Source organism: Populus trichocarpa, chromosome 12, assembly GCF_000002775.5.
Source record: "Populus trichocarpa isolate Nisqually-1 chromosome 12, P.trichocarpa_v4.1, whole genome shotgun sequence".
NCBI classification, from domain to species: domain Eukaryota; kingdom Viridiplantae; phylum Streptophyta; class Magnoliopsida; order Malpighiales; family Salicaceae; genus Populus; species Populus trichocarpa.
In genome coordinates this window covers 15,390,822-15,418,619 of record NC_037296.2, presented here as the reverse complement: position 1 = coordinate 15,418,619, position 27,798 = coordinate 15,390,822, and the positions used below count along the sequence as shown (strand labels likewise).

Here is a 27,798-nt window from a genome sequence, read left to right as displayed (position 1 = left end):
AAAATAAATTGGACGTAGCAAGGAGGATTATTCTCTAAAAATATTTATAAAAAAAAACAATGCGAGTAAAATATTTATATAATTACATATTCTACTTTAAAGAATAAAAATTAACTTCTTTTATGTATAAATTCATATATTTTTTTATAGCACAGAAAAATAATCTAATGATATCAAAAACACATTCATACCACAAACATATTTTTTGGATGGGAAATTAAACTTGAATTCCTACCCGCGGCTGCATGGTGAGAGATATTGGATCAGTGCCATCTATTTCTTCCATGTATCATGTTCGCAACATAGATCCAATTCTCAAATTTTTCATTTTCTTTTTTTCAATCCTACATTTACTTATTAACTCAAGAATCAATGGACATATAATTTCAATTTAATGTCTTTTGCAGCAAACATATCCCCTCCCTCTCCATGATCAATCATCCATCCCTTTGTGATTTCTTGAGAGCCATGTGACCAGATACATCTTTGTCAAAAAGACGTTCAATCAATTCATCCCAGTTCTCTCTTATCTTGCCTGTCTTCGAAGAACCAAAAGAAGATTCCCCGCTAGATCTTTGCGAATCCTCTCCTTCTTCCACCTCATCGAAAGTTCCATACTTGGAAGGTGAATACGCATGGGGAACTGAGAGTGTAACAGCCCTTTGTAATGCAGCCCTGTACTCCTCACTGTGTTCTCGGGCCAAAGTCTCCTGCCGCTCCATCCTTTGCTTTGCTGGGATCTCCATGATATGATCTTTCTCTACCATTATCTAAGTCGAGGAGAACAAGACGCACATGTCATGATACAAGCTTGCAAGTAATTTTCTTAAAACCAAAGTTTAAGAAACCTTGGGCATAGGATGGGTGCTGCTGAAGCTGAGTTAAATATCAGCAAGAAAATACTCATACCAACTCCCATATATTTGTGTCAGCGCTGGAATGAGTGCAAGTGAATTCAAAAGGTTGTGGAAAAATACTGTTTCCGGTTGGATTGCTGTAAATTCACGCATGAACTTACAAAATATGCACATGAAGATCAAGCTACTAAAGATAGGCTATGGAATTTCAAGCATTCATCCCCTACCCTGGCAACAAATCGCAGGGGAAGAAGAGGGTGGTGCTGGAAACTCCAGAATTTCAGCATCTTTTACTGATTAACAACAGTTTGCCACTTTCAGAGCAGCAAATAGACCCTCCCAACAACCAACGTGCCAGCAAAATAAAGCAACTAATGGTTTGAGAACCTGGTCCACAAAAGATCAGTTTAATACTAAGAGATTGAAAGCTTACATCCATAGCCCTCTGGGCTTCTCTCTCTATCCAAATGATTGCATGATCAGAAGTAGCATTACAGGAAAGAACTATATGCTCAAACCGCCCATCTACTGGTACCGCTGTCCTCACAACAGGGGGGATTCTTCCCAATCTGCAAACCACGTAGAATGTCCAATTGTCAAAAACTCAAAGATCTTTACCGGCCAAAATTGACTAGAATATCTACTGAAACCATAAACTGGTAAAGGCAACAAAGCTCGTGAACAATGGACTCTAAGATTTTTTTACTCCAATTTCAATTGTTGATAGATATAAAAATACTTGACCACTAACCCACCTAGACTAGTTATATGATTCATGCTTAGTAAAAACTAGCAATATGCTCCACTTTGCTAACCATATGACATAACTAAGCTAATACCCCTAGGAAATACCTGAAAGGCTTCCTTTCAACAATGTGATATAGGCGGCCAGGTGCATACAGTCTCCTCGGATCTTTGATCATTTTCTCATCCGGAATACAAGTATCTCTCATGCACCTTAAACATAGTAGGCAGGGCAGACTGTAAAAGAAAAGGAAAACTAGAAGAATCGGTGAGTTGTTATAATACTGGACAACACATAGAATAAAATTTTGAAAAGGGGAAGTTCATGTTGTTTAGAGTATCAAATAATTAATGTCATCACCTAACTACATTCTTAGTCGAAAATAAGTTCAAGCACTTTGTTCTACAAGCCTCCCTTTTGTTAATCTTCCATTAGTAAATTTTTTCCTGTTGTGCCTCGAACACAACAGAGAAAATGCAGATATGGTCTAGCTTCTTCAAGAAGATTAAGGAAAACTTTAATAACCTTCTGACCGATCAATGATCAAACTTTAATAATTAAAGAACTTGATCTGTACCAGAAAAGTGACTTGAAAATGTCTTCCAAGGGCGTGGCTGTCCGCGGCAAGAAATCATCCTGATCCAGTAAAATAATCCACAGGCATTTAGAAACTTCATCAGAAGTTGTTCAGATAAAATCCAACAGACGTAAGCATATCTATGAGCATCAATGTACTAACACCAACCCATGGACAGATTCTTTACATGGTTTTCAAAACTAAAAAGAAATGCGTGCGTGAACAAGTAAATCAAACATTTCAAACCTTTATTTGCAATAAAAAAAACTAAAGTCATCTTGCAGCAACAGTTCATGACCTTGTCACATACTAAATATTTCATTCTCTTTCCCAAGACAAGGAAACAAGCTTCAAATCAAGGGAACACCATATTTACTGCTACCCTGTGAATAGCATTTTTCTAAAGGTTGAAGCATGAAAAATTTAGGAACATTTTCTATGATATTGATCAGATATGAAAATAAGAAGCTATAGTAAAAAGAACCTTTTTCATAAAAAGAAAGGTAAATGTAATGTTACATATTGATAACTAAGGGTATTAGCAATGCAAAAGGTACCAAAAAACCATCTCAACCTGAGAATTTAAGTTGTTCCGTAAAATCTCAAGATATGATTTATACTATTCTCTAACACATCTCCTCAAATGAAAGCCTTTGAACTTGAAACTTGCACAGACCCACACTATCTTGTGTTTCATTTTTATCCATTAATGTGAATGGTAAGATTCGAACTCCTGATTGCTTGGTCATCAAGGCTTTAATACCATGCCAAATAACAATTTCCACCTAAAGTCTTAAGTTGTTAGGTGAAGTCCCAAGATATGATTTATATTATTTCTATCAAAAAAAAAGATGTGTAAATTTTGTTAAGGTTTCTTTAGATGCATATCTTTATATTGTTTTTCATATGTATGAATTGGAATAACAACTTGCCTGAAGCACTACAGAATTGATAACATCTGCATATCTGACAGCCAAATTAAGTGACATGCATCGTGCAGGTGCAACTGCGTAGCATCTGATCCTCCTTCTATCAATGTTTCCCAATTTATCATGATGTAGCACTACCACTAGTGCCAGCATTGCTGCTACACCTGACCCCAGAGAATGACCTGTAAAAGTCAATGTGTAATTCGGATACTTTTCCACTAATTCCTTCAAAATGTCACATTCCGCGTCCAAAACCCAACCAGCAGCCTTCAATAGCCCATTGTGGACATACCCACCATCAATTTTCCTTTTCCCTAGCTTATTATCCAAAAGTACAGCGTAGTCACTCTCCCTTGCCAAATTAAGGCCCCTGACAGCTAGAACTATATCAGCATGGTCATGATCAAGATACAATATATATGGTGGCGCCCTTCCATGAGTATCTTCGTATGTTCTTCTTAGGATTAACCAATCTGGCTTTATTCCATACCCTCCAGGAGGTTCCCAAAGAGGGTGCCGAAGATCATCTTCATAAACAGCTAGAATATAGCGGCAAAGGCGAGGAATTGGCTCGAATTCTTCAGCAGTTGCAAGACCCCAAGTCTCGCTGTCATGACCTGCAGTGTGGAGACATCGTTTCCACGCCCATCGAGCACAAGCTAGACAATACACACACTCAAGGAGAGGTACGCCACATAAGATTGACATTGGTGCCTAGAGTCTAACCACACTAACATTGATCAAGAGGCATGTATTTAGAAGGAAAATGACAAGAACCTGGGGAAATAATATCAAAATAGATGGATGATTCAAAATGTGCCCCACTGTATGATGAAAGAATTCAATTGGACACCAATATGACTCCTTATTAGGTACTAGAAATTGATTCAAAATGCGAGGAGAGATTTCAAATGGTTTGAAAATGGTGAGAATTTCAGTACCAGAGAATGTGTTTTAAATTGTATTTAAGCTATAAACTGAGTAGGATGAGTAGCAGAAATACCAAGTCCACAAAAACTCAATGGGCCAACAACATCCAGGGTATTATGAACAGTACAAACAGAATCACACACCAGAATCTTTCTTCCAATAACAAAATGGTATAAAAGGATAGATCTCAATTCTCACATCAAATAAGAATAGAGTGACAGCAATGGAAATTGTCAAAAACAATACAAAAAACAAGTAAAAGAGAGAAATTTGACAGCATCAATGAAGAATATGTACAGGATTGAAAACACCACTCGCCAGAGCTTGAAACTTTACAAACGAATGGCGATTGGAGAGCCCAGAAGTTGACTTTTTGAAACAAAAACTGATCCGGGTCTCCACTGCTAAGGTTCTTTGTCAAAGCTTTTGATACCCAACCAAATTAAAGGAAGAGAAAACAAGACAAAAGTAAGAGATACAGAGATACCCGAGAGCAGAATTTAGCTGAGTAGGTGAAAGATCAAAACTTTAGAGGCCAACATTCATGGAAGCCACAGAAGAGATTCCATCCAAAGAATTTGAAGCATGTGCTTTCTTTCACTGCCAAGAAAATGACAGCTTTCTTCTTCTTGATGAGAGAGATTAGACATGTACAACGGGTTTGACACTGTAGGCTGGGTGGTGGTAGTGGTATGGCTGAGTTTTAATGATTGAAAATTTTAAAAATGGCAGGAAATTAAATAGAGTGGAATTAATTATCAGAAAATTTGAAGGGCTGCTGCTGCTGCTATAACTGCAAGTCAAAGGGAGATTTGAAGATGGGCAAAGGGAGTTGCTGAGTTGGATGTTTGTATGTGTGATTTTGATTGATTTTTAAAGTATTTTTTTAAGAAAAATATAATAAAATAATATTTTTTTATTTTAAAATATTTATTTTTAATTTCAGTATATTAAAACAATTCAAAAATAAAAATACTTAATTTTAAATTAAAAAAATTAATCAACTTTATAAGAGGACTAGGAGAGTATTTGGCAGTGTGGTTACGGTTGCTTTTCAAATAACTTTTTGTGCCGAAATACATACCAATTATGTTTTTTTATTTTTAAAAAATTATTTTTGATATCAGCATATTAAAACGATTTAAAACATACAAAATATATTAAATTTTAATCAAAAAAATTAAATTTTTTAAAAACATGGTTTGTATCGTATTCCCAATCATATTCTTCATGTAGGGAGGACATGGACACATGAAACATTCAATCATTAATGACAATTTTCTTTTTTCTTTTCAATAATGGTAAAGGGAACCAATCCGATATTAGTCGCATTTTATAATTTTTCAATATTATGTAGAGATTATATTTTAAAATATTTTTTATTTTTAAAATTTTAATTTTTAATCAATAAATTTAAAAATGCTAAAAAAAATTAAATTTTAAATAAACAATGTTTTGGCCGCACTGCCAAACACCTTATTAATGGTTAATGGTAAGGCTATCCACAATATTTCTATAAAATTAATTTTTAATGTAAAATATTTTTTTATATATTAACATGTGAAAATTATTTAAAAAAATGTTTAAAAAAACAATAATTTAATTTTTTTATATGAAAAATATTTAAAAAAACAAGCCGAAACAAATAAAAACAAAAATATACTTTGACAAACTATCCTGTGTATCTCATAACTTCAAAGAAAAGCAAATTTGAATTTGAATTTCAATGACTATGATTTATTTAATTATTATAATGTGATGAAGAATATTAAGAATTCTGATTAGATGATATTTTTTACAGTTCTAACTTGAGATCAACATGAGAAATTAATAATTCGTTAATTTATAAGATAATATATTTGATATTTTAGTTAGATTGTTTACTTTGGATGCTGTCTTTCGCGCTGTTGTGTCATGAGAGACATTTGCATGGGTTTTTTGGACGGTTTTGTTGTGAGGTTTAAGACAAATATTGCTCCCAATTTCACGTTTTCTTTGCAAGGGAGTTGGAGGAAACTTCCCCTGCCTTTGTGAAAAAAGAAACATATATGATCGGTTTCATAAAGAACAAGGAAAAAAGAAAGCTTTGTGATTAAAAATCTTTATTGTTGCTTTTCATTTTTTTTTAGATATACTTTGATCATTGGCATGTGTTATGATGTTGGTCGAAATAAAAAAAAATTAATGTAAAAAATTATTTAGATGTTGCTGGTGTGTTTTCTAGTAAACACAAAAAATTAAACTGTATGGAGATTGATTTAATGTGACACAATCATCTTCGCGAGTCAAAAAACAATATAAGATAATTTTGATGACCAGTAAAAATATAGTTTGGCTCGAAATAAATATTTAAAATCAAATATTTTTTTTATAGATACTGAGAAGGTAATATATTTGATAGATTTAGGTCAGCCTGCCAATTTGTATGTCGAGTTATAAAATCATGATAACCCCGTAAAAAAAAATCAAGAAAAAATTATAAAACTTAATTTCCAATAAACTCAATGTTGAAGGATGAAATTGAAAAAAAAATTAATAAAAAAATGACTTAGAAAAATGACTCAAGTCAACCTATTAAACTCGTGACTCGGGTAATGAGATTGGGATAACCCAATAGAAATAAATTGAAATAAATTATAAAGTTCAATTCTCAATTAACCTAATATCAAAAAAATGAAATTGAGAAAAAAAAATCGATTAAAAAAAAAAACACTAGTAAACCTAGGTTAATTTGCCAAACTCGTGAGCCGAGTCATGAAACGGAGATAACCTCATGAAAAATAAACCAAAATAAATCACGAAGCCTAATTTTCAATCAAACCAATACTAAATGATAAAATTGAGAAAAACAAGTCAACTAGGAAAAGAAAAAAAAACTTTAGTCAGCCGAATTAAGTCAATAAATTCATGGTTTTTGTCATGAAACTATAACAACCTCATAAAAAATAAATTAAAAAAATAAAGCTTAATTCTTAATAAAACTAATATTGAAAGATTGTATTAAAAATGAAAAAAAAAGATTAAAAAAAGTATTCTAGTTAATAATATTTTTGAAAAGAAATAAAATAAAAATTGTTAGTTGTTGGTAGTCAATGGCCGGGGGAACGCCAACCTAACTTCCCGAGACAGACATACATGGTTACTCGAGCTTTTATCTTTTCTTGTTTTTTTTTAAGCATAGCTCGATTCTACCTGTGGAATGAACGAGTTTCAAGTTGACCCGTTTAAAATTATAGTTCTAATCACACAATCATGTGATAACAATAAAATCCCCTTCAAACCAATGAGAAAGTATAGTGTTTAAATAATTGTTGTTTATAATTATCATAGAATGCCCGAAGATGTTTTACAAGAGTATTAACCGGGTGATGAATGGCCCGTGAAGATTATTTTTTATTTATAAAAAAAAGAACTAGAAAACTTTATTAATATTGAATAACAAATAAAAATAGAAAACTATTTTCTTCAAATATAAAATTTTGTTTCTAAACTAAAAAATAAAAAATAAAATAATTGTTTTTTCAAAAAGCTTTTTCATCGGTCTTTCCAGAGTAAAAAAAACTCGTTCTCAAGTTCAAGCAACACGAACACTTTCTTGTGTAGGGGCCACCCCACCATAAATCCCTAACGGTTTTGTGCGGGGCGCCTATCATGAGTCTCTAGAGCGTGTTTGGCAGTGTGATAGTGATTATTTTTCAAATAGCTTTTCGTGCCGAAATACATGTCAATGATGTTTTTTCATTTTTTAAAAATTATTTTTGACATCAGCACATCAAAACGATCCAAAAAGTACAAACCGCACTCAATTTTAGCCAAAAAAAATTTTAAAATTTGATCAAACGCAGGTTCAACCGCAGAGCCAAACAGGCTCCTAATAACTTTGTGTGTCTATAATAGATATATCGAGGACTTAATCTAGATAAGAAAACAAACTAGTTTGAACACTTAATCTGAATTCCCCCTCTAGATTGGGGACTCATTTAAAGTTTGCCCCTTTAGCTTCCAACTGAACTGGGCTAGTTATTTTATTTTTTGTCTAAGCCCATTTACAAAGGAAACGAGAAGCCCTTTCCCTAATAAGCTTAAAAGACTCAATTACCCCTTGCCTTTCTCTTATATAAACCAGTAGACTGTAATAACCCTAGCTTTTCTGCTTCCGCTCATACTTGCCGCTGCTACTGATTTGAGCCAAGGTACCGTCGCCAAATCTATGCTCTTCTTTCGTTGAGCCCTTTTGTGCTTTATCTATTCATGTAGCTGTAAATTGCCTTTCTTTCTTGATATTAAACTTGTTTTAGGTTGTAAAAAAATGGAATCTTTACACCAATCTGCAGCCTTATTCTGATCATTTTCATGTCTCAGGGCTTAGTCTGTTTGTGTAGCTTTCGAGCTGTAATTTTCCAAGCATTTTTAAGCGTATCACCATGATTTATTATATATATATATATTTTTTGTTGATATAAAGCCGATATTTTTTTTCCCATTAGTTTGCTAATTTGATTGTAAATATTTGTGATCTCTTGTTTGTTGGTTACATTGTTATTCATGTCAGTCCTTTTTTTTCTCTCTCTCTTTTGGATACAGTTTTGAGAACGCGTTTATGCATTATTATGATTTGTGCTATGAAGCTTGGTGCTCTTTGTTTTGTGTTGTATAGGTTGGAATGTAGTTGGAGTAGAATGAGCTAACGTTGTGACTTCAGTACTTGGATTTTTAGTGGTTTGAATTTTATTCGTTTAACATTGTGATGTTGTTTTGATTATGTGCTGAATTAATCTTTGCTGTTTCAGCAATGGCTCCAAAACAGCCAAATACGGGTCTTTTTGTGGGTTTGAATAAGGGGCATGTAGTCACGAAGAAGGATTTAGCTCCACGTCCTTCTGATCGCAAAGGGGTAAGTAACGTTATATCATGCAAGTTTCACTGTTCAATTTGTTTAATCTGGTTTTGGAGTTACATTGTACTCTTGAAAGGAGACTGTCCATGTTGAATTGTTTGTAATACATATTTGTAAGTTAAGATTTTTTTGTTGTTAGGGATTATATAACTGGTCTTCCTTGGATTTATCTCTGGACATTTTAGGCCATTTGAGATTAACAATTTTCTCAATGCGACTTTATTATTTTTTTGTATAATAAATTGCTGATATTGTGATATGGTCTCTTCCCCATGCATGTGTTGAGTGCAGAAATCTAGCAAAAGAGTTCTCTTCGTCAGGAGTTTGATCAGGGAAGTTGCTGGCTTTGCGCCTTATGAGAAGAGGATCACTGAGCTCCTCAAGGTTGGCAAGGACAAGCGTGCTTTGAAGGTTGCTAAGAGAAAGCTTGGGACACACAAGAGAGCTAAGAGGAAGCGTGAGGAGATGTCCAATGTTCTTCGCAAGATGAGGTAAGCTTCTTGGATATTCAATTTTCCTTTTGTTGCTGTAGCCAATGTGTTTAATAGATCTGTAAATGTACTTGAAATCCAATCTTTTATTCTATCTAATGATTTTTTATTGCCTTTCGCGGTAATGTTTCTTGCAGGGCTGCTGGAGGTGGTGAGAAGAAAAAGTGATTTGATTTTGTAGTCTCTGGCTATTAGATGCTAGTTAGAGGAACGGTGTTGTTTAGAGACACTATGGTCGGAAGCTTGTTATTTTAATTTTCAGGAAATTTTGTTGCTTTTTAATCCAGAACTAAATGTTATGTACCTCGTTTATGATGTGTATGTGTTTAAATTAATTGCAGCTATTTGAATGGGTGATTATGGAAATTAACTTATGTTTTTTTTCCGGAATCTCAATGGGGACAATGAGAGGTAGAGTATATGAATAGATCATTGATTTGGTTTCTGGTTCCTTGCGTATCACTTGTAAGAATTAAGTTAATGCTTGCATCAATAGTTAGCGCTTTCAAAAATTCTCAAATAGCTTTTCTTACCACTATGGATTCTGCTAGTGCATGTTGGCCTGTGCCTTTTGTGTATTTTTTTTACATTGGTAGGGTTTCTTGAGGCATTTCATAGCATCTCATGCTGTTCTTGGACCATCTCTGTTCTATAGAGTACTTTGTTATGTTGGAAATGATGGATTGGATATGATAATTTCTTATGTGAAGTTGTTTGGTACATCTTTGGATGATATAAAAATCAAATTTTGTATCAGTATAGAAATTTTTGTCCTATTAAAAAAGTTTAAACAGGCTTGCTTAATTCAATGAATGAGTTAACTCATTGGAATTAATATAAAAATAAAAATAATTACTATAATTTAAATACTTGATATTGATTGAGACAAGGTTTGTGTCATAGATTAGATTTACAATTGATTTATGATTTGGGTAAATCTAATAAAATATTTTATTATAATTTTAAAACTTGGTTTAAGGGTTAACAAAGGTAAGGCTTATTGAATTCAATAAATGGTTATTACAATTCTGAAACTTGATTGGGAGTCAAAAACTTGGGTCATAAATTGGCTTGATTAATGACTTGGGTTAATCTAAAAGATAAAAATAATTATCATTATAATTTTAAAACTCGACTCGAGTTAACCTAGGACAAGACTCGGGCCATGAGTTGAGTTTACCATTGATATTGGTCAATATAAAAATAAAAATAATAATTATTATAATTTTAAAACTCGATTTAAAAATAGATTTAGGGTAAGACCTGATTTATTGGTTAGGTTGACTATTTACACGAGTGAACGTAAGGATACAAATAATTATTATCATAGTTTTAAGACCCAACTTGAGGATCGACTTGAAGCCAATCACATGTTAAGTTGACCACTGAGTTGGGTCAACGTAATGATAAAAATAGTTATTATTATGGTTTTAAAACCTAACTTAGGGTTTGATTTCAGTTAAGGCCTAGGTCATAGTTCAGGAGGATTAACCCGGGTTGTCTTATGTCAACGTATGAATAAAAGTAATTATTATCATAATTTTGAAACTTGCTCGAGGGTCGGCCTGGGGTAAGGCCTAATAAAAAAAAATCTAGATTTTTTACCTGTGTTTTATTCCAGTTCGACTAGGTTGCAAGTCGACATAGGTTTATAACCAGGTCAAGTCAAATCAATCCTTTTTCTATTTTTTTTTTTATAAATTTGGACCGATTTATATTTCGGGTCGACTAGGTCTCATCTAATATCTACTAAATACAAAATAAAAAAGTTCAAAGCATACCAAATATAAAATAAGATGATTATTTGTCTAATATACCAAACAATACCCAAGGAACCTATTATGGTGGACTGGACAAGACATTTCTTTTGTGAAGTTTGGTGCATTTTTTAGCAATACTAAAACCTTGCTAAAGGCTCATTTTTGTTTAAGGTGAGACAATTTTATCCAATTCTCTATGCAATGTTGTTATTTATTAAATGAATAAACTACCCCTCTTATAAAATATAACCAACCAGACGGAGGCAATAATAAGATTATTTTTTAAAAAAAAATATATGGAATTTCTAATTCACCTCTTTCCCTCTCTGTCTCTCTTTCTCTCCCTTTTCCAATTTCTTTCCCTCTAAACACCATATCTCCATTTTATTTCTTTCTTTATTTCTCGTTAAATTTTAAAATCAATATTATTTAAAGATACAAAATTAAAACAAAATTCAATTAGAAAAATAAGTCGAGCCAACCTGGGTTAACATGCGAAAACTTGATCATGAGTCTAGGATAAACGTATAGAAAGAAAATTAAAACAAATTATAAAGATCAATTCTCAATCAATCCAGTGGTAAAGGATGAAATTGAAAAAAAATAAATTAAAAAAAAAACAAAAAAAACATCTAAGTTAACTCGAGTTAACCAACTAAACTCGTGACTCAAGTCATGAGGATGAGATAACATCATAGAGAACAAATCAAAATAAATTATGAAGTATAATTCTCAATCAACCTAATATTAAAGGATGACATTAAATAAAAGAACAAAATAACCCGAGATAATCAGGCTAAACCTATAGTGAAATGTAATGTCTTTTAATATATGTTAATAATAATAATTATTATTAAATGGGTATGATATGAATTTAGACCTTGTATTTTAAATGAAATCATAACTTAATATTTTTATTTTTATAATCAATATTGCACTTCATTGGCTCCATTATTGTATGATGTTTTTAGTTTACTAACAAATATCCAAAATGCATTTGGATTTCTATTTTGTCTCTTTGTTATATGGAACGAAACAATAGCATCAGTTATAAAAATTATTTTAAATAAATATATTTTTATCCTAACAAAAACAATTTACACAGGTTTTTTCAACATGTTTTTGTAGTTAAAAAAATTATAAATGAAAATAAAAAAGTTTATGTATACATGTAATCAAATAAATTAAGAACTATGCGTGTCAATAAATAAATAAATAAAAAGTTATAAACGACAACTAAAAATAAAACAAGAAAAACCAAGAGATATATTTAATTTTGCAAGAAAAGATATTTATCTGGTTGTGCTTGCTAAATTTTTTAATTAAAATAATATTTTTATTCAATCAAATGATAATAGAAATAAACATACACATTAAATTGCTTGAATAAAATAAAAGGGAAAAAATCATTATGCAAGGTTGCATATATTAAAAATATTATTTGAAAATAAATATTTTTTTTATTTTAAAAAATAAAGTTAAGCTATACAAAGGATAAAAAAAAACTTATAGATGAATAAAAACAATAACTCATTTAAAAAAGGCTCTATAAAAAAAAAGAATGTGTATTTATAGAAATATAAATAAAAAAACAAAAAAAAAAACATATAAAAATCATTAACTTGAAATTTATTTTAGAAAAAAGTCAGGCGCTGCTAGATTTGGCAAACCATGCTAACCTGCTTGGCCTATTTCATTAGGTCTCACGCGCAAGCCTTCTAAGACAGGCATGGGCCCTTTTCTTTTTCTTTGCATTTGTTATCTGCCTTTTTTTTGAAAAAAAAAAATTAGACAATATGTCGTTTGATATTGCCCAGAAAATTAGGGCCAATGGTTTTTTGATCTAAAGATTTAATTTTCAACTCATTTTGATCCAAAACACTTAGAAAACACTGTAGAAATCATGGTAAACCTGTCTATGACCTAAAAAACCCCAAAAAACCATCCCAAAACCTGAAATCAACCCGAAACAAAAAATATTCCCGAGCTCATATTTGTTTTTTAGGAACTTTCAAGGTAAATAATCACTTAATATGAATTTCTCTTATCAAATGAAACCATTTGACATAAAGATCAACAATTTTGGTGGCCAAAATCGGCATCAACAACATCTTTCTCTCTCTACATTAAAATTCAGCAATTTCTCTCTCTCCTCTCTCAAACTAAGGACTAAAAAAAATAATAAAAATAAACTTTTACACCAAAATTGAATTGAAAAAAATATTGAGGTACCAAATATTTATAGTTTTAAAAGTGTGAGGATCAAATTAAACTTTTTGTGTGAATTTTGAAACCATCATCCATTAGTAGCGCTTTTTCTACTTAGTTTCTAATCTTTTAATTTTATCTTTAGTCAACAAATTTGATTTAATTGCCCTTGAATTTGGCTTAAAGAGGATGCAATCGCAAAAAAAAAAGGTTTGAGAATCAATTTTTTTAAAAAAAATTGAATTGTAGACCTATAGTAAAATGTAAGAGAATGAACAATGCTATAGTTGAAAACCTAATCATTTTGGTTTTTTACTTAATTGTTCAATCCAGTACAATGCATTCTAAACACAAGATTGTCCAGTCCAAATTAGTCCAATGCATCCTAAACACAAGACAAAAAAGTTATTTGTCTAGTCCAACTCTAGTTAAGTCCAATCTAATTAATACTATCTAGCATATCAAACAATTATCTAAGCATATCAAACACTATCTAGACCTGGCACGGGTAGGTTTCCAGCTGCACAAACATTTGAGAGATGCATGCGTTTAAGCTATCAATCTTGCATTTTGGGGTTCGAGAATAGTGATGAACCATAGAATCTTGGCAAAAGTCATAGCGGAATTCTTGATTAGAAGTGAAACCTGCATGATTGAACATGAATAGGTAAGGAGTCTTGGCAGTAAGGAAATGGGCACATCGCTGTTCATGTAATGGTTAGCAGTATAATCAGAAGACTGATACCCATGCAATTCTCCAAATTCAAAGAATGGATATCCACACAAATCTCACGGAGCAGAAATCATTTCCATTTCACGGGTTGAGATGATAATTTGTGTCTACACCCATTAAACATTTTCCAAATGAGGGTGAAGATTATGTAAGTTGATACAATGAATATTATTACATCACTAATTTCTCGGTAAAAGTTACCTGCAAAATTTATTACTGGTACAGTGGGAAGGGACAGGGAGTCTGGGGGAGCATTCAGGATTTGAACTTCTGCGTCAGTTTCTCCACTCCTTCCCTGCAATCTTCTGTCACCCGCTTTGTGCCTTCCTTGACAGCTGAACCAAATTCTGCAGTGTGCTGCTTCAACTCTTGCATTGATCCTATCGTCTTCTCCTTGATGGCAGAACTAAATTCAGTTGTGTTCTGCTGCAACTCGTGTATTGATGCCCATGTCTTTGAGATGGTGGCTTCTTTAAGTTCTTTGGTCCTCGCACATGCCTCTGCAATCCACTCCTTCAGAACTGAGATTAAGACCAGTATTTTCTGAATGATTTTATCAAGTACTACTCGAGATTTCCCTCTAATGTCATCTGCCATTAGCTTGAGCCTGTCCACCAAGTTCTCAGCCCTGTTAACAGTTCCTTCAACAGAAGAGACTTGCTTTCCAGCAGTCAGCCATGTAACTCCAGTAGAACTCTCTTCATTAAGATCACTGTCAACCACCACCTTGATGCCATGCTTCTCCCACCGATATCTAGCCTCTTCAAGGGCTTTTGCCTGCTCTCTTGCTCTTTTTGCCTCGTCTTCAGCCCATGCCCTGAATGATAATAAAAAATAAAAAATAAAAAAAATGAAGGCTGTAATTAGTTATAGTATGGTTTTAGCTATCCATTACATAAGTTGATGACAACATGATAACTCCATTGCAGGTTTATATCGGTGAATCATGCCAAAGACAATTATTACTTTCTTACCTGGCCATTGACAAGGCTTTCCGCTCAACCTCTAGGTCATACTGTAATCTAGAGATCTCCTGCTTTTCACTCTCTGCTTCTTTTTGAAGTTTGCTAATCCTTTCCTTTTCATATGATATCTCCACCTTGTTGCTCAAAAGGCTTTGCAATTGCTCCTCCAATTCACGCCTTAACTTTGAAAGAACTTCCATTTCAGATTCAATAGCAGCACGCTCCTTCATCAAGGCAATATCATCCTTCTCTCTCTCAGCTCTTAATGTTTCTAATTCGCACCTTGCCTCTTCAGCCATTTTCTCTATAGCATTAATCTTTTCCCTCTCAATGGAAAGCTCCTTCTCAAAACTTGCATTTACATCCTGTTCAACTTGAGCTACTAAAGCATTGTGGGCAGAAACGACATTTTCTGCCACAGCTTCTGCTTCAATACGTGCAAGCTCCTCACTAACTATGTCAGAAGCCTCACCAGTTGCAAGAGCAACAGCAGCTTGGGCCTTTGTGACAGGTTTATCTGGCTGGAACAATCTCGTGCAACCTTTTGGAAGACACAAAGGTGAGGGTTGGTGCGTTGAGGCATCTCAATTATCCAACTTAACAGAAAATTAATAAACTATGATCATAGGCTAACATGAGGCTAACATGACTCACCAAATGCAAGTGATATAATTCCTTGATCTCCTGCAGACAAGTCAGCCACAAGAGCAGGCCATGCATCCGGGTTTAACTTGTCAATATCTCTGAACCCAGAAACTTTGTACAGCATCTGTAAATGATTGCAAAGTGAAGATGAACGCAAAACTTACCGTTAAAACTTTGACTATGTATTGACAGAGTAGCAAAAGAGACAGAATAAGAAAAAAAAGGTTCCAACCTTTTTATCAGCTTCTGGAAATTGTCTTTTCTCAAGGGCCATCTTCCAACTGACAAGATCCTGGCGTGACAAAGGGCTGCAATGGTAAAACTTGATAATTACAACAACAATGAGAAATCATAATATTGAAAATGGTAATATTGAACCACATATTTGAAATAGAAGACAGAAAGATCCCAAAAGAAGAATATAGAGAAAGATTTTCCATGGTAAATTATCAGAATGATATGGTACATAATGCATGACAAGGTAGCCAGAGGAAAAATTTTGCACTGCGGTCTCTTGCACAACACCATAATGCCAGGGATAGGTAGCATCTTCATATACGTTGCATCAATACTAATAAAATACAATTTAAGAGGGTAAGCACATAGGTGCGCTAATTCTACAAAGGACAAAAACCATTCTAACTGTGAAAAGAATACTCTATTCATTAACAATTTAACAGGGTATCAGAATCAACACAGTTGATATTGCAGGGTAAAACTGCTATCACCTTTCAGCAGCAAAGTAAAATGGACCTTGGTTTTCAACTGAAGAAGAAAGCAAACCACCACTTGAAAGCTTGCTTGAGATAAGTCCTGCTTCAGCTAAGCCTGAAAAAGATACAACTCGGTTAACAACTATAATGCAGTGGAATAAAGCCTTGTTACTAAAATTTCAAATGAAGATCAGAAATGAAGTTTAAACCTTGAATGGATGAAAAATCAGGGTCATCAGGCGTGATATCATCAAATGCAAGTTCAGTAAAATTCTCTATGTACATTGCAGGATATACTTTTGACACCGTGCTCCTTCAAGCAATTAGAAGGCAGTCAAAACATGTATTCTGAGCTTCTGATAAACACTTTGCACTGCTAGTTGGGTGCTCATCCTCAAGCTCAGTGCTAGACAAGCAATACTAACAAGAAAGATGCATACCTTGAAAGAGCACTGCTAGCAGTCACTAACCAACGAGCAAATTCACGCCGGGTACATAGATCACTGGATTGAATATCCGCCTCAATAACCTGTAATTGCAAAAAAAGAAAAAAAAGAAATTTCAAACTGGTTGTCCTCATTTATCTATACAGGTTATACACGCTGATTGCCTCACCATCCTCTAAAATAATGAGAAGCAAAAACAATAGCAAGGAAGTACCTTCAAAACTTGCAGTGCAGCTAATACCTGCCCCTGAACCTGATCAACAACTGCAGGAACTAGAACCTTTCCAGGAAGCACCTGCAAGGCTGCAGAAACTGCAGATGGAGCAGGTATACCAGCTGAGAAGGAAATTTCAGGAGTTGGTGGTTCAAAAAATGGTTTGCTTTCCTTCATCTCATTATTAGCAATAATGACGTCTGTGTTTGCAAATGGGTCGACTGAAGCTGACTCGGAAATTGTTTCTGAGGAATCTCTTTCATCTAAGTGATTCACTTCCAGGGAACTATTTCTCTCAGCTGAATCCTGGGTTGTATTGCTCAGATCAAGATTTTCTTTGGTTAAAAATGAGGCTACAGTCTCCATATCATCTTGGGGGACAATTTGAGGTTCTGAACTTGTATCCATGGGTGAACTCTCTGAAATTTTCACACCCACAGGATCACTGGGTTCACAAATGATGGAATTAGAAGAATTCAACGATGAGTCATAATTCTCATCTATCTTTGAGGCAGGCGATTCACTCTGGTGGTCCGTGTTAAGATTTGTTATATCTGGCACATTGCTAGGTTCTACATTAACAGGGTTTTGTTCTATTTCAAAGGTTGATATAGAGGAACTTGCACTAATATCAGAACTGGGCAAATTCTCTGAGCTGGTTGTTGTTTCAGGAGTAACAGATTTGTCATCAAAATTTGATTCATATTGCAAATTTTCTTGAACAGGCTCATTATCAACAGTATCACTGACCCTAGTAGCATAATCAACACTGTCTACAGAGGTCTCCTTATTGTCACCAAGTTTATTTTCACTGGGTGCTTCATTAAGTTCTGGAGATGAAGAAAGATCCGTTTCTATACCTTTCTTGCTTTCCTTGCTTTCACTCTCCTCAACTTTATCATCCTCCTTGTCAGAGACCAATGAAACTTCCTGCTGAGTTGTGAATGGTTCCATCTCTTGTTTTGGTCCTGTATGTAACATTATAATTAAGCATTGGATTGGTTGAACACCAAGGAGAAGAGAAATTCAAGAGATGCATACATTCTAGTGAAGCCCATTTGTTTATTAAGCACATGACATTCAGATCAAAGATTAGGCAACAGTAGCCAGAAGATTGTGATAGCATACAATTGGAAATCTGTTCTTTCTTTCATTTCATTTTTTTAGCAGGAAAAATAACATCTGATGATATAAAGTTTTCATATTTTTTTTAATCAGCACTGGTCATTTAAATTCTTCTAAGAATACAGGCAGCCACTTACTGGAAGTGCTCCGCTTGCTTAAAGACAATGCTGCAAAGGTAAGCCCCGCAAATAGGATGACCCCAGCTACTCCAGCTCCAACCATGCCTGAAAGCAAACTACTTCCAAAGTGTAATTAGTCCATTAAAAAGGCACAAATGAAACCTTTAAAACCATTCTCACTTTCACACGAAAATGCAACAATAATAATCCAACAAAAGAGTTCATATACAAAGCAAGTATCAACAGCAACAAAGATAATAACTTTGTTTGCGTTTACACAATACCATTCACTAATATGATTACTATTAAGAAACTTTTCCTCACACCCTGAAATTAACACCCTTGAAAGAGCTACTACATTTCACATTTGAATATAAAAAAAAACCCTCATGTTCATAATTTATTACCCAGAACTACCACAAAAACAACAACAAAAATGAAACATTTTGCCTCCCTTTATGCCAAATTTTCTCATTTGCAGTTAAACATAGACAATTGCATATTCTAAGTAAGAAAAAAAACACGAACTTTGCCAAATGGGCTAACTTTAACCCACTCTAGAGAGCTACATTTTGCATTACAAGCTTAGAAAAATAAAACCCATCATTTGTTTCTCAAAATTAACAAAACAAAAGGCCAAAAATCAAACTTTGCACATCTTTACCTCCAAACCATTTCTTTCTCTGATTCTCAATAGACTCATCACTCCCATTATCCGAATCAGTCCACGAACTCGACACGACCCACGAACTCCCATTACGTCGCGGTTCATTTTGAGACAGCAAGAGAAAGCGAAGGTTACTATCACTCTTCTTCTTCCTCACACAAGCCCGTGTGAGTGTTGCAGGTGATCGTCTACAGTTATGGGAGTTGAAGGCTAATCGAAGCTGGAGAGAGGTCGGAGAACACGTGGCAGCCATTGCTGATACCATATCTGGGTTTGGGTTTAATTATGAAATTATGGAGTGAAAATTAGAAAATGGGGATACGAGAGAGGTGAATTGAGATTGAATTTGAAAGAGGCTTTTGTGTTGTTTGGTTGTTGGAGAACAAAATGAAGAGACAGAGAGAGAGGTTTCGGAGTAGACTATGGTGAAAACGAGGAGACAAGAGCGTGCAATCTGTCATGGGATAATCCCATTGAAGTTTACTAGCTATAACACTGCGGATCGAATAATTTTTTGTTTTTTCTAATAAAAAACCGCATTTTTTTGGATTTTTTTATATAAAAATCTCAATTATAAATTAAAATAAAATATTTATATTTTTAATTAAATAATTAATTAATTATTTACCCAATCAAAAAAAATTATGCATGATTTCTAGCCATGTAAAATTAATCAGTCAACCTCGTGATGGAATTATTTAGATTTTATATTTTCTTTTAATAATTTTTTATTTAAAATAAATTTTTATTAAATTAAAAACTATCTAAATATTAAAATATTTGTTTGAAATCATGATATATCTAAAAATACCAAACTGTAATTAAAAATTAATAAAATATTAGAAGATAAAATTAAGTAAGAAAAATAAATAAAAATTTGATTATGAGTAATCAAATTAAAAATTAAAAAATAAAGAAAAAAATTAGGTGCTCAGGCGGCATGGTTGCCCCCAACGAACCTGAGCCTTAAAAAAAAAAGGTTTAGGCAAGTGGGCTTAGAATAGCTCACGTATTTAGACCTTTTTATTTTTATTTTTTTATACCCCTTTAATTCTTTGAAAAACATGTCAAACAATCCATTTTCACATTCAAAAACCACATTTTCAACCATTTTTTCACCTAAATTTATCTAAAAACACCATAAACAATTAAAATATATATTTATAACCTCAAACAACCCAAAAACAGGTCTAAAAATCCAAAATCAACATGAAAATCAAAATTCTTCCTGAGTTTAAATTCATCATCTCATGCATATTTTAAAAAAATAACACACAAGATAAGCTCCTATCATTGAATGAGATCAAATAACACTAAAATTACCTTTTACATGGCCGATATCAATGTCAACTGATATTTTTTTTCTTTCTACCATTAGAATCTAGTTATTTTATCTATATCCTTTCAAACTATAGATAAAAAAAATAAGAAAAATAAAGTTTGGAATCAAAATTAAATTATATAAATTATGAGAGACTAAAAGCTTATAACTTGAAAAGTTTAAGGACCAAGATGAATGTTTCACCCAAAATTTGAAACGACCACCCTTATTTATTGTCTTTTTTACTCTAGTCCTCTATATTTGAATCTTGTCATTGCTCAATAAATTGCTTTAACTTGCTATTAATTGGGATATATAAAGGTGTAATTGAAAAAAAATGGACAAAAAAAATTATTATAGCAAATCATAATGATTTGTTTTTGTGTGAACAATGATGTAATGAAAAATGTTTTCACCGCCATTTTCATATAGTAGTTAATAAATAAGTAACAAATCAATAGTTAGTCTATAGTTAATATCTAGATTACGAAATGGTAAATGAACTCATATGATAATAAGATAATTTATAGTAGTACAATGAGTAAAAGTGTTTAGCATATGCAATTATTATTATTATTATTGAAGCAAAAATGATTTTTATTTACACTTTATATTATATTAACTAGTTTTTTTTATCCCTGCTACATTAGTGGTCGAATCATTTTTTTATAATCTTAAAAAAGATATAAAAATGTTAGGAAGTCAAGAATTTGATGTATAATGGACGAAACACTTTAAAAATATTGAAGTGGTGCTATATTAAATGATATTTTTCTTTAAAAAAATATTGAAACAACGACACTGAATTAACCCCGGTCAACCATGTTTAACCCTTGAAACCCTTGATCGAGGGCATGAACCCGTGATCATAGAATCCAAATAAAAAACAAGCTAGGAAGCTCAATTCTAATTAACCAAATATTCAAGGCCTAAAATGAAAAAAAAACTCAATTAAAAATAACGACAAAAAAATATGATTCGAGCAAACCTAGATCAATTGCCCCTACTATGCCAGGACCCAGACCAAATTGGTTTTAACATAAAAAAAGGATGTTCAGGCAATGCCAATGTTTAAAAAAATAAAAAAAAATCAAGACTCGGGTCATTGACTTGTTTGAATCCATTAAACCGGGTTAATTTAATAATATAATTAAATAAATTAGCAAAGAATAAAAAGTTAAAAAACTCAAAATAACCCGAATCATTTTCAAAATTAGTAAAAAATCATATAGAAAGCCAAAAAAATAATTATGGAGTCCAATCTTCAAATAAATAAAATATTGAGGGATGAAACTGAAAAAACATGATCTTAAAATATAAAAATAAAACAAATTTTTTTTTTACTCATGCTATGTCCCAAGCCATATATTTTTCTCTAACCATTAGAGAAATGTAAAAAACAAATGGAGATGTTGATATACTAGATAATATTTTTTAAAAATAAATATTAAGCAATTAATTTAATTTAATTTAAAAAATATTTAACAATAAGATGAATATAAAAAAAAATAACAAATAAAAAGAACTAGGATAGCCCATGTAATTTTTAAAATCAATGAAAAATACTATAAAAAAATAGATAAATTATGGAGTTCAATTTACAATCAAATCAGGTGCTAAATAATTAAATTAAAAAATTAAAAAAATAAAATAAAATTAGACGAATTTTTCAAATTTGATTTAGACTCTTAAATTCGCAATCTTTTAAATTTTAAACTCGAAATTAATTAAGAAACTTAATTTAATATTGAAGGATAAAATAAAAAAAATCTAATTAAAAAACTTGTCAATGCAAAAAAACAATAATTTAATTATGTAAAAAATCATAAAAAGACGAAGCTATACCCAAATAATTCTAAAATTATAAATGGACTCGTGAAAAGCTTCGTTTATCCTTTAAGACTAGTTTATTGGTTTTTCTAATGAAGTGAAAAAACTTTAATTTATTATTATAATCCACATTAAATAAAAACAAATATACGATACTTTTCTCACACCAAATAGGTTCTGCATGCAGAGAATGCCACGTGTATAATGTTTGGTTATATAGCTAATAGCATTATTTCTATACTAAATAAACTGTTTTTTTTTATGTGGATATCCTCTTTTTCAAAATTAATGAAAATACTATAGAAAACAAAAAAAAATAAATCTTCATTTTTAATTAAACTAAATGTTGGAAGATAAAATTAAAAAAATACGAGATTAAAAAAATAAAAATAAAACAAATAAATTTTTGGCCCCCGCTACAATGTGGCTAAGATAAATTTTTTATGAACTTAAAAAAATATAGATGATGACATATTAGATGATACATTTTTTAAAATTAATATTGAACAACTCATTTAATTTAATTAAAAAAGATTCTTTTAAAAAAACTAAATCTAGCAAAGAATAAAAAATAAAAAGACCTGAGAAAATCCGGATCATTTTCAAAATTAGTGAAAGTTTAAATAGAAAGCAAATAAAAAAATAACGAAGTCCAATCTCCAATTAAATCAAGTTATGGAGAATGAAACTGGAAAAACATGAGTTTTTTTTTTTTAAAAGTACAAAAATGAATCCGAATAAATATTCTACACCTGGGTTAATCTCTCAAATTCATATCGCATTAAATCTTAGATCTGAACTCAATCAAGAAGTTCAATTTAATGTTGAAGGATGAAATCATAAAAAAATATCAATTTTAAAAACTTGTTAAGGTAAAAAAAGTCAAAATAAAAAAAATAAGGTTAAAATTTATCACTAGACCTTGAATTTTGTGATTTTGTTTTCGTTTTTTTATAGAATTATTCTAATTTTATATCTCGAATTACGAGTTATTGGTAACTTTATCATTATCTGGATATTTTTATTTATTTTATAGAAAAATAATGTGTATATATATATAACCAAACATTATATCATGCCCAAACCCTAAGTCCCAGGCCCAAACCAATATTTAAAGAACAAGTGTCATTGTGGTCCTTATAAATCATATTAAATGTTAAATCAGGGCTAGTCATTAATTAATTATCCTTCCTCCAACAGCATGGCTCAAGAAACGGTCTTGTAGGAGGGGATTGATAAAGGGAAAAAGAGCAACGCTTGACAGTAGTTCGGGAACAACCTGGGTAATATTCGAAGATCTAATACAAATCTGATCAATTAAAGAATAACAGGAGATGTCGTCAAGTCCCAAAAAAATCCTTTATGTTCTTGCAGGTGCTTGTAATTGATCAATTAATGATGTGATTATCTTTTAAATCTCTGAAATAATCCTAAAATTAGTGTTAATACAAGCCATGCAATTGCTGTAATCCAAGTTTAAAATCAAGGGACTTCTTCTCGTATGAGAGTAACATGGTGTAAGAAAAAAATGTGCTCCACTCTGCCTCTCTCCCTACCCCTTTCCCCTCCTATTTTCACATCCATTTGAAGATCTTTCTTTTCCTCGATTGCTTGTAGAAGGAGAACAATATGATAAATTTCCTTCCCTTCTTTCATATCTGACATTTGAATTGGTTGTGCGAAGAGTCAAATACAATTAAGTAAACATCAAATTGTTGATTCTCTTGTTTAAGTTTTTCATGGATTGAATTTCCTGGTGAATTTACAACTTTTAGCTTGCCCACTAAACTCCATGGTGCAAACCGCAGAGGTGGGCTCAAACTTCTATTTGGCGTGCTTTGTCATTGACATTAGACATGCTTCCTTCCCACAACTCGGGCAGTTCCCTCCTAAACCAAGAGACAACAATAACAGGTCCGAGGGTTGAAGGCACCTACATTCACCATCAAGCAAATCAACAAAAAAACATGAAAGGAAAAACTCAGAGAAATACAAATATGTTTTTCGACCTCTTACAGTCAAAAGCTCAAAAAAAAAAAAAACAAAAATTGTTGTGCAATCCAACACTCAAGCATAGGCAGGTATATTCCAACTACAATATTCAAGCAACAAATAAATACATTGCCAATAGATGTACCAGATAGAGAAGTGCAGGTTGGGGTGAGTGAGTCAGGACACCAGCTGCTAAGGCGATTACCAATCCAATGGCATACCCAGGAAGAGCATACCATATATATTTTTGTCCCTTGGAAGAATATAAATCCAAGAGATTCACCGGATCTCTGCTCTTTCGGTAGTCAAAACAAAGAACTAAAGCTAGAAGCATGGCAGGAATAGCCTGCAAGAACAACATTATTGAAATAAAATGTCACATCTTTCAATATTTTCTCCGGAAGAGTACAACATGCCAAAATCATATTCTCCATTTAGAAAAAATCTAGTAAGATTTTGGTGTGCAAGCATGAGTGTGCAAATAAATTTAACGAATATCTTTACCAAAATGAAGTTGCAAAGGATTCATAACTTAATTTTCCAAGCAAGCAGGGCAGTAAGATCATTATTCATAACAGCTTAGCTTTTAGTCAATACAAGAAAAAATAACTTGGAGAGAAAGAGAACAACATTGACAATCAGTTTGTGGAAGGCCTGTGAACTGGAAAGGTAGAAGAAACAAGGTATAACCAGAGGTGTAATGATTGTGAAGATTTTTGACCAATGGGTCCTAAAGATCTAGTGTATTCATCATTTTACATCTACATGCATAGTAAAAAGATGTATAACTATGGGCTCCTATGGATACAATCTGACCTAACGATACAAAGAGTCTTCCTGTGATGACTGAACTAAAAATTGTATGCAAATCCAATTACGGGATTAGAAGCTGCAGATCAACAATGGACCAAGCAATCCAAGAACAGGATGCACCAAGAAAATATAGAGAACTGATATTTAGCATGATTGGACAATGGACGGCTTAGTCACCATCTTTAACAAAAGAAGGCGTAACAAAGATCAGTCCATTGGAGGGGGATTGGGGCTAATACTATACAGATGCCGTGGTCATTGTTTTCAAACAGAACAGAAAATCAAGTCCCAAAATGACCAACAGTCCATCTAAGAAAACTGTATGCAGAAACTTTGATGCAACCACTTTGCTGCATTTTGGTGGGGGAAAGGCGCATTTCTTATTGACTTGAGAAATGCCATGCAAGAACACTAACAAGAAATCCTAACATACCATGTCCCCAAGGCCAAGCATCATGAAATCTGTAGTATTTCCTCCTGGAGCTGTACTACTGAACAAATTTCGGGGGAAGACTATTTTCACAGGCAACTCAAGCTTCTTTGTAATCAATTGCAACCCTGGAAGACTCAAACTATTAGCCACTGTATGAACAGGATTCGATGCTTGCTGAGTCGCCACTGACACCATGACATTGGCACCAAAAAATCTCTCTGAGTAGAACACCCAGAATATGTCATATACGAACAAGCATGCAAGGAGCATTGCACATATTTTGATGTTTGGAAGGCGTACATGACTCACAAATGCAATGCAAATTGAAATACCCAACAGATTGTTCAATATCCAATGCCCAGATACAAGCCAGGCTGCAACAGTAAGAGAGCATGATAGCAACAATAACCCTTCGATTCTTGTAAATGACTTTGCACAGCAACGGGACACAAATGGGTCTGCCAAGCCATAATGTGACTTTATATAGGCAACAAAAGGAGAGAGGCAGAAGAAAAGAGATGAAACAGAGGCAATGGCTGTGAATGCAGTAAGGATTTGGGAGACAGACGAAAACAGGTAAAACATCAAAAGCAAACTGCAAGAACTCATTATTGGGATCATTAGTGCTTGAGACCTATCCAATGTAATGGATGCTTCAGACAAGTCAAGATTCCTCTCCATTTCTTTCCCATAATTTAAAGCTCGAAAAGCAGACCCAAATGTCACGGCCACTGCTGTCACTATAAGGGTAACAGGTGCAGGCTCCAGCAAATATAAAAGCTTCCACAAGGTCTCCATGACAAAGAATGAAAGTCTTTCAAATCAATTATCTCAAACCAGTCTTTCGTACATACAAAAAAACCAAAAGCCTGGCCACCAATTTTGCATTCAAAGTTGCATCCTTGGTCCCGTGAACACTTAGAAAAAAGATATTCAAGGAACCAGTAAAACAGTCCGGTCCTGTCAAAACAAAAGTAAGTGACCACAGAAATAAGAACAATTCAAGATTCTAAAGCATGCATCAACAAATTCCTATTTCCCAGAAAGTAAAACCACAGAAATAAGAACAATTCAAGATTCTAAAGCATGTATCAACAAATTCCTATTTCCCAGAAAGTAAAATCTAGACACGAAGATGCAGAAACAGCAGTTCCCTATTCCACATTTTTTGTTCCAAGCCAGAGCTACTGAGCACAACTTAAATAGAACAGGCATAAAACCTAAAAGAAATCGACAATTCCCACTTTATTTCTCTTCCCTGGCTTAAATTTCTTATCACAAAAAAGGTCAACCGGCATGAAAAAATTCCATCCAAATCAACACCAAGCAAGCACATTTCACTCCCGGTCAAGCTTCCAATACAAAACAAAACCAAAACTTCACACAACAAATATTCTGAAATCCTAATTTATTTCCCAAAACAACCAAGGTAACAACAACCTCTAACGAGCTGAGCTAAGCACAATTATGCTGCCTATTTAACTTCAGTTTTTCATTTTCTCTAAAAACCCTTTTGAAACAAACAAAAAGATTCAGACTTTTTCATCATCTCAAAAAATTTAAACATTCCAAACACAAAATTTTATCAGCAACCAAACTATTGGCAATTAACTCAAAACCACTTAGATGTAGAGCTTACAAGCAAAGAAATAAAAGTAAACAAAATCAAATAGATATAAAATTTACAACAAAAGATCTGAACCCAGAAGAAATTTCAAGATGGGAAATCAGGTTTCAAGAGAAAGGACTAACCTTGGAACTTTTGAAGAGGCTGGAGAGTCTCGCCCTCTCAGTCTATCGTCACAGTTTTCTGTCAGAGCTGCCTGAAACCGTACACCAAATGACCAAAAGAGAAACAAAATTACGCTTATTTGCAAAACAGCCCCAATCGTTTTTGTTTTTGTATATTGGTACAGTGTGTGCTTGGGCTCAAGACAATGGTTCACCCGTTTCTGTTTGTTATGTTATGGGCCAACGTCCAAGGCTTGGAGTTGAAGACAATTTATACAACCATTTTTGTTTTTGGATTCAAATTATTTTTTATGCTAATATTAAAAATTAATTTAAAAAAATAAAAAATATATATTTTAATATATTTATAAACAAAAATATCTTGAAAAACAATTCATACCCCACTCTCAAATAAACACCTAGAAGTAGTTTAAGATTTCGTTTCAAACAACATTTTATAAAAATTTAAATTTTGTTTTTATTTTAAATTAATTTTTTATGTTTTTGGATTGCTTTAATATACTGATATTAAAAATTATTTTAAAAAATTAAAAAAATATATTTTAATATAATTTCAAATAAAATATATTTTAAAACACAATTAATCTTCTTATATCTTAATTTATGCTTCGGTGGCCGCCAAAAAATGATCCCATT

The 27,798-nt window shown here is 32.7% G+C and overlaps 4 protein-coding genes across 7 annotated transcripts; 1 reads left to right on the top strand and 3 right to left on the bottom strand.

The window, feature by feature from the left end:
• Positions 1 to 249: 249 nt before the first annotated feature.
• On the bottom strand, positions 250 to 4,834 carry LOC7484376 (uncharacterized). Its single transcript, XM_024582366.2, has 5 exons — positions 3,112 to 4,834; positions 2,180 to 2,238; positions 1,710 to 1,838; positions 1,291 to 1,426; positions 250 to 770 (listed from the first exon to the last, which is right to left on the bottom strand). Exons 1-5 carry the CDS (start codon positions 3,814 to 3,816, stop codon positions 438 to 440), a joined length of 1,362 nt encoding a protein of 453 aa, XP_024438134.1. The 5' UTR covers positions 3,817 to 4,834; the 3' UTR covers positions 250 to 437.
• Positions 4,835 to 8,070: 3,236 nt separating this feature from the next.
• On the top strand, positions 8,071 to 9,792 carry LOC7484377 (60S ribosomal protein L36-2). Its single transcript, XM_002318178.4, has 4 exons — positions 8,071 to 8,231; positions 8,829 to 8,932; positions 9,227 to 9,426; positions 9,564 to 9,792. Exons 2-4 carry the CDS (start codon positions 8,831 to 8,833, stop codon positions 9,592 to 9,594), a joined length of 333 nt encoding a protein of 110 aa, XP_002318214.1. The 5' UTR covers positions 8,071 to 8,231; positions 8,829 to 8,830; the 3' UTR covers positions 9,595 to 9,792.
• Positions 9,793 to 13,678: 3,886 nt separating this feature from the next.
• Positions 13,679 to 19,499, bottom strand: LOC7482078 (uncharacterized). Of its 4 annotated transcripts, none has more exons than XR_002977137.2 (11): positions 19,019 to 19,499; positions 18,373 to 18,459; positions 17,111 to 18,078; positions 16,891 to 16,979; positions 16,660 to 16,763; positions 16,466 to 16,565; positions 15,970 to 16,045; positions 15,747 to 15,861; positions 15,102 to 15,633; positions 14,329 to 14,944; positions 13,679 to 14,039 (listed from the first exon to the last, which is right to left on the bottom strand). XR_002977137.2 is itself a non-coding variant. In XM_024582759.2 (11 exons), the coding sequence occupies exons 1-11, from the start codon at positions 19,284 to 19,286 to the stop codon at positions 14,383 to 14,385; spliced, it is 2,139 nt and encodes a 712-aa protein (XP_024438527.1). In that variant the 5' UTR covers positions 19,287 to 19,498; the 3' UTR covers positions 14,172 to 14,382. The 4 variants fall into 4 exon arrangements, 3 of the variants coding, with proteins under 3 accessions (XP_024438527.1, XP_024438525.1, XP_024438526.1); XM_024582759.2 differs by lacking the exon at positions 13,679 to 14,039 and having other exon boundaries at positions 14,172 to 14,944; positions 17,111 to 17,208; positions 17,971 to 18,078; positions 19,019 to 19,498; XM_024582757.2 differs by lacking the exon at positions 13,679 to 14,039 and having other exon boundaries at positions 14,172 to 14,944.
• A 4,303-nt stretch (positions 19,500 to 23,802) lies between these two features.
• On the bottom strand, positions 23,803 to 27,317 carry LOC7484378 (signal peptide peptidase-like 1). Its single transcript, XM_002318777.4, has 4 exons — positions 27,163 to 27,317; positions 25,411 to 26,370; positions 24,310 to 24,510; positions 23,803 to 24,105 (listed from the first exon to the last, which is right to left on the bottom strand). The coding sequence occupies exons 2-4, from the start codon at positions 26,206 to 26,208 to the stop codon at positions 23,989 to 23,991; spliced, it is 1,116 nt and encodes a 371-aa protein (XP_002318813.1). The 5' UTR covers positions 26,209 to 26,370; positions 27,163 to 27,317; the 3' UTR covers positions 23,803 to 23,988.
• Between the last annotated feature and the right edge of the window lie 481 nt (positions 27,318 to 27,798).

Bases quoted from the DNA above. Each gene is read 5' to 3' on its own strand.
- LOC7484376 (XM_024582366.2), bottom strand. From the start codon at position 3,816: ATGTCAATCTTATGTGGCGTACCTCTCCTTGAGTGTGTGTATTGTCTA. The intron at 2,239-3,111 runs GCAAGTTGTTAT...TTACTGGATCAG, and splicing joins TCAATTCTGTAGTGCTTCAG to GATGATTTCTTGCCGCGGAC. The intron at 771-1,290 runs GTAAGCTTTCAA...TCCTCGACTTAG, and splicing joins AAGCCCAGAGGGCTATGGAT to ATAATGGTAGAGAAAGATCA.
- LOC7484377 (XM_002318178.4), top strand. From the start codon at position 8,831: ATGGCTCCAAAACAGCCAAATACGGGTCTTTTTGTGGGTTTGAATAAG. The intron at 8,933-9,226 runs GTAAGTAACGTT...TGTTGAGTGCAG, and splicing joins GTCCTTCTGATCGCAAAGGG to AAATCTAGCAAAAGAGTTCT. The intron at 9,427-9,563 runs GTAAGCTTCTTG...TGTTTCTTGCAG, and splicing joins AATGTTCTTCGCAAGATGAG to GGCTGCTGGAGGTGGTGAGA.
- LOC7482078 (XM_024582757.2), bottom strand. From the start codon at position 19,286: ATGGTATCAGCAATGGCTGCCACGTGTTCTCCGACCTCTCTCCAGCTT. The intron at 18,079-18,372 runs GTAAGTGGCTGC...TGTTACATACAG, and splicing joins AAGCAAGCGGAGCACTTCCA to GACCAAAACAAGAGATGGAA. The intron at 15,862-15,969 runs GTTGGAACCTTT...AATCATTTACAG, and splicing joins TTCCAGAAGCTGATAAAAAG to ATGCTGTACAAAGTTTCTGG.
- LOC7484378 (XM_002318777.4), bottom strand. From the start codon at position 26,208: ATGGAGACCTTGTGGAAGCTTTTATATTTGCTGGAGCCTGCACCTGTT. The intron at 24,511-25,410 runs GTATGTTAGGAT...TTGTTCTTGCAG, and splicing joins TGCTTGGCCTTGGGGACATG to GCTATTCCTGCCATGCTTCT. The intron at 24,106-24,309 runs GTACATCTATTG...TGGTGAATGTAG, and splicing joins AACCTGCACTTCTCTATCTG to GTGCCTTCAACCCTCGGACC.